Below are 5,688 nucleotides of genomic sequence, written 5' to 3' on the forward strand. Positions count from 1 at the left end.
CTTGACGTATAAATATATTAAATTAATTAAATTTTTTTGAATTATTTATTAATATAACAATATTAGAAAATTGTAGAATACAATTCATTTCGTTAACATTTTAGAGAGAACTAAAAAAAATATTTTTTTTTTGAACAACATTAAATAAGAAGTGCTACTTTTGTTACAAACAAAATATATCTCGACAAAATATAACATATTTATTTAAGAAAAATATTTTACTCTATAATATTTAATTTGTATGCAACTTAATAAAAAAAAATGAAAAAAGTTAAATGTTTTTTTAAATCATAGCAATAAAAAATGAAAATCACTAATAATAATTTGAAATATGTTTTTATTTTTATTTTAATTAAGTAATCAAAATGATGTGTCATTCACATCACCTCATTAAAGCCACACAAGCACAAAATTCAAGGGGTTAACCGGTTTAAAAAGTAACAGGTTATCTATTGCTATAATAGATAGATTTTTTAAAGTGCGATGACTTAATAAAAAATAATTTGAGAGTACATTGCTGTAATAAAAAAAATAAAAGTAGAATGTTATAATAAGAAAAATTATGAAAGTATGTTGTTATTTCATGCATTTAACCCGAACATATCCTTGTCCAGGACATCCTCCTTCACAAAGTCAACAGGGATCCGAAAGGTCATGGACATAGTCTTAGGTCCACTGTCAACTAATACCCCATTGCATGTGCATCACAAAAGAGGTTTTAGTCGTTGTTTCCTTTTGCACCCCTTCAGAGAAGTTAGGGATGCTATCTCCAGAGGGGACATGACCTTCGTGTTCTCTAAATCGACAACCTTTGGATGGTCGTCGATCTTTGAAGACGGTTCCCTTGCTATCTCCATCTTTTTATTCTTGGCGTCTATATCCGACGTTAGATTCTTTCTTTCAAATTATTTCCCTTGTGGGTAAGACCAACATCTTTTTTTTCTTAGAAAGGGTTGGGGTTGGGATCTTTGCAGACCGGTGAACACCTGTAAAAATTAGACGATGTTAATTACCTCAACGTAAATAATGATGACAAAGTAATAAAAATAGATGACCTACAAATCACGGCTTCGTCTCCTTTTTCTCCTCATTCTTCTCCTCTTTCTGGTCCACAACCCTACGAATTCAACATCGTCGTCTTTGTCTATCAATGATCGACTATTGGTCGTTCTGAGCAAACTGTAGGTTGGACAGCTGAAGAAACCTATGTTAAGTTTGTCCTGGCTGTCCAGAAATGGTGACATTGAGGGAATATTAATCTCTACAAGGGAACATGGACACAAAAAAGTCAACTGCTGATAATATTAAACTCGACGCAAAATTGAGTAACGTCAACACTTACGATTGGTGTTCCGGTAGGAAGCTAACCATTGGTTTTCGTCCCTTAGCATCGACACCTTCCCAAAAACATACTCAAGAGCATTCAAAGAAACAACTCGAACAASAACAACACTACGAATACAAGAATTATCAGTTGAATCTACTTCAATGCTTTACTAAAGAAATCATCATTATTTTTCTAATAGAAATCTCCAACATATTCTCCAAAAAAGAAAAAAGAAGATTTTGGGTAACTTTGTGCTTCAACAAAATCTTCAAACTAAAAAATTGAGAAAAAAAGTGTGTAACTCTCCAAATTTGAAGAACTCTCAAAAAATAAATTACAAGTTAAGCGAATCATCGTGAAAGAAGAACTATTTTTTTATTATATTCCATCAATAAAATATCTTGAAACTAAATATTGAGGAGAAATAATAATATTTTATTAATGTACAAAATGTTTTAACAAAAAAAATATATAAATAGTAAAACATTTAACCTAAATAATTTTATTAAATATATATACATAAATATTGCATGGTAAAAGCTTCATGAATTTCAATGGTGTACAGCAGATGCTACACAATTGAAGTTTAAACTTTATACGAGGGGAGTCAATAAGGGGTTGTTTCCATTTACTCCACGTCTGTTTCATCATGTTGATGCTATGCTATATATAAACAATGGTTATGATGGAAGTTTAAGCATTAAGACAACCATCATCGTCAGCAATATGGAACTCTCTTTCACCACCTCCATTATTGTTRCCAGCATCGTCTTCATCCTTTTCAAGCTTGCAACTCGTCCCGAATCCAACAAAAACCGTCTTCCAGAGCCATGGAGACTCCCCATCATCGGTCACATGCATCATTTGATTGGTACGTAATCTTTATTTCAATCTCTCTGCATATATATATATATATATATATATGTGTGTGTGTGTGTGTGTGTGTGTATATTACATATGTAGGAGGTTGGATCGTTGGGTATTTGGGTGTGCTGATTGTTAAATGAAGATATGTTTGTTGCTGAACAGGTGCAATGCGACATCGTCGTGTTACGGACTTAGCCAGAAAATATGGATCTTTAATGCATTTACAGCTGGGTGAGGTTTCGACCATCGTGGTATCGTCTCCGAAATGGGCTAAAGAGATCTTAACGACCTACGACATCTCGTTTGCAAACAGGCCCSAGACGTTAACGGGYGAGATTATYGCGTATCACAATACAGATATCGTTTTTGCGCCTTACGGTGAATACCGACGGCAATTGCGAAAGCTTTGCACTTTGGAGCTTTTAAGTGTCAAGAAAGTGAAGTCGTTTCAATCGCTTCGAGAAGAAGAGTGYTGGAATCTGATTCAAGAAGTTAAAGCTTCGGAATCGGGGAGACCAATCAATCTTTCTGAGCACATTTTCAAGATGACTGCTACGATACTGTGTAGGGCGGCATTTGGAAAAGGAATCAAGGATCAAAAAGAGTTCACCGAGATCGTGAAAGACGTCTCGATTCAGACCGGAGGTTTCGATATTGCTGATATCTTTCCTTCGAAAAAATTTCTTCATCATCTTACGGGCAAGAGGGCTAGGTTAACCAGCATACACAAGAAGCTCGATAATGTGATCAACAACATCATTGCGGAACACCCTGGGAATTCCTCGAGTAAATCCAACGAGACGCTGCTTGATGTGCTGCTAAGGCTCAAAGATAGTGACGAGTTCCCGTTGACAGCCAATAACGTGAAAGCTGTCATTTTGGTAAGCATTTGATACTACAACATAGACCGTTTTATATGACTTAATTTTATATGATCACACAAGACGTTGTAACGGATTTGGTTATCTAACAGGTCTATAAAGGTTTTTTGACAATAGTTCWATGAACATCTAGATAATATCATWTATAAAAAAGCCTAATACAAGTCTTTATTATAAAATTGTGCTAAACAACTTGTTAGGACATCCAAAAACATCATATCAACTTAAGGGTGGTTTGGTTTGAGGTATTAAGTAGTAATCAGTGGGAGTGAAAACAAAAAAACAAAAAAGAAAAACTGTTTGATTAAGTAGTAATCGGTGGGTCTATTTCCCCAAGCCCAAATTCTCATTCTAGGTTAAACGGGAGGAATGAAAATTCATTTCCATTTTCTTTTCCTATCATTTTCATTTTCATTTTCATTACTTGGTCCTATAGGTATGAATCCTATTGTACACTCTATTAGGACACTCCATGGCCGTTTCTTTTAACACGTTAAATGTCTGATTTTGAATAGGGCTTCCAAAAAAATTTCACTGTTTATGGGTCTTCCAATGTAAATGTAAAACCTTTAGATGTAACAAGGCCTCAAACATAGATGTAATAACGTCAAATCTCGTACTTTCGTGTTCCTAAAAAGTGATAATAACCTAGGGTTATAATCGAACCGATGCAGGATATGTTTGGAGCGGGCACAGACACTTCATCATCCACAGTCGAATGGGCGATCTCTGAACTAATAAAATGTCCAAGAGCGATGGAGAAACTACAAGCTGAACTAAGAAAAACGCTGAATGGAAAAGAGAAGATCCAAGAGGAGGATATTCAAGATTTCAGCTACTTAGACCTAGTGATCAAAGAAACATTAAGGTTGCACCCTCCTCTACCCTTGGTTATGCCAAGAGAATGCCGAGAGCCAGTAAATTTGGCYGGATACGATGTCGCCAACAAGACCAGGCTTATTGTGAACGTTTTCGCCATCAATAGAGACCCTGAATACTGGAAGGACGCTGAGAGTTTCATCCCAGAAAGGTTCGAAAACATCCCTACAAACGTCACCGGAGCCGAATATGAGTATCTGCCATTTGGGGCGGGAAGAAGAATGTGTCCAGGAGCCGCACTCGGTTTAGCCAACGTTCAACTCCCACTGGCTAACATTCTTTATCACTTCAACTGGAAACTCCCAGATGGTGCTAGCCGTGAGCAACTGGACATGACTGAGAGCTTTGGAGCCACTGTTAAAAGGAACACTCCTTTGGTACTGGTGCCAAGTTTTTAAAACCAAAAACTAATAATGCAATCTTGAAGTCATTTCGTTTTGTATGTTATGTACAATTAAGTGTTTAATTACGTGTAACAATAAAGATCTTATGAAATGAAATGAAATTAAAAWTTTGGTTTTTGTTCTTATGGCCCATGGTTTGGTTTTTGTCGAACGGCTGCATCTTTAAGGTAGATCAAAGTCTGCAAAATCGCTTCATGTCTATTTGGCTGAATTCTAGTGTGCTGTGGAATTTTTTGATTTTTTTGGTTGATTTCAAGAGACTTTCTCAGTTTTTGGTCCACTTTGAAGATTTTTTTTAGATTTTTGGTTGATGTACTTTGAATTTCTAATATCGCGGAGCACCTCTCTCAAAGTTTAGCAGGTGCATCTTGTCTCTGAAGTTTATACAGCCTCAACATTTATGAAAATATATCTTAGAGCAAGTATGCATCGTGGTTTATTATCGTCTCTTAACAAGTAATAATAACAAAGCTATTGGATGTAGATCTACAAGGAATGCTTGTAAAAGTTTCTTAAAAGTCTAATATTTAAAAACTAATTTCAGATGACGAAATMGCATATCTATATGGTGTGTGTGTTTTAAGTTATCAACTAGAAAAATTAGTTATAAAGAATAAGAAGAGGGTGTGAAGGTTTGTTAAGACAAAAATAAATGATTTGGTAAAAAGATATTATAACACTCATGGATAGTTCTATCTTACCAYACTRATCCTATATAGTATTACCACAAGTATCAATTGTCGGGTCAGACGACCTCTCAATAGTTCTAGGCCTACTAATATTAATACGACATCCTTTATGTTGAACTTCATGAATCCRAACACAACACARTATTATCATCTTACACCGTAGGAGGATAACACTTGTCAGATATTAAAGCTCTTCATAGCCTTCTCATATAACCTTAGGTTTTCATATTTATTCTATCCCTGAAAGCTAAAATATTTTCATACATAAAATCCGTTGTTAGTTAATTAGATGTAACCTTCAATGAAACATTAACAACCTAAAATAATTAGTTAGATAAGAATGTAATATTTAAGACACCTTTTTACTYTCACATGTCGGTCTTGACTTTCACTTACAGATGATGTAACTAAAATGTAAATAATAGAAATAGAAGTACCAAAATTAAATTCTGTAAATCAAAGACGATGACGAAAAATTAGAGCCCAAGTTATTAACTAYTGAATGAATGTAAAGAACTGAAAGTAGATTGCTTGTAATTGTTAATGGTAGRWGGTCAATTGTAGAATTTAAAGTGTACGAATGTAAATGACAAGAATGTAATGCTGGAAATGTAAAGCTTAAAGAGGTAAAGTAAGTAAAG

General features: G+C 34.6%; 1 protein-coding gene across 1 annotated transcript; it reads left to right on the forward strand.

The window, feature by feature from the left end:
* Positions 1-2,053: 2,053 nt before the first annotated feature.
* On the forward strand, positions 2,054-4,482 carry LOC112515404 (germacrene A oxidase-like). The gene is made up of 3 exons (XM_025122201.1): positions 2,054-2,198; positions 2,357-3,075; positions 3,750-4,482. The coding sequence occupies exons 1-3, from the start codon at positions 2,054-2,056 to the stop codon at positions 4,350-4,352; spliced, it is 1,467 nt and encodes a 488-aa protein (XP_024977969.1). The 3' UTR covers positions 4,353-4,482.
* Positions 4,483-5,688: the final 1,206 nt, after the last annotated feature.

The sequence above is a fragment of the Cynara cardunculus genome, assembly GCF_001531365.2.
Source record: "Cynara cardunculus var. scolymus isolate 2C chromosome LG 7, CcrdV1, whole genome shotgun sequence".
NCBI classification, from domain to species: domain Eukaryota; kingdom Viridiplantae; phylum Streptophyta; class Magnoliopsida; order Asterales; family Asteraceae; genus Cynara; species Cynara cardunculus.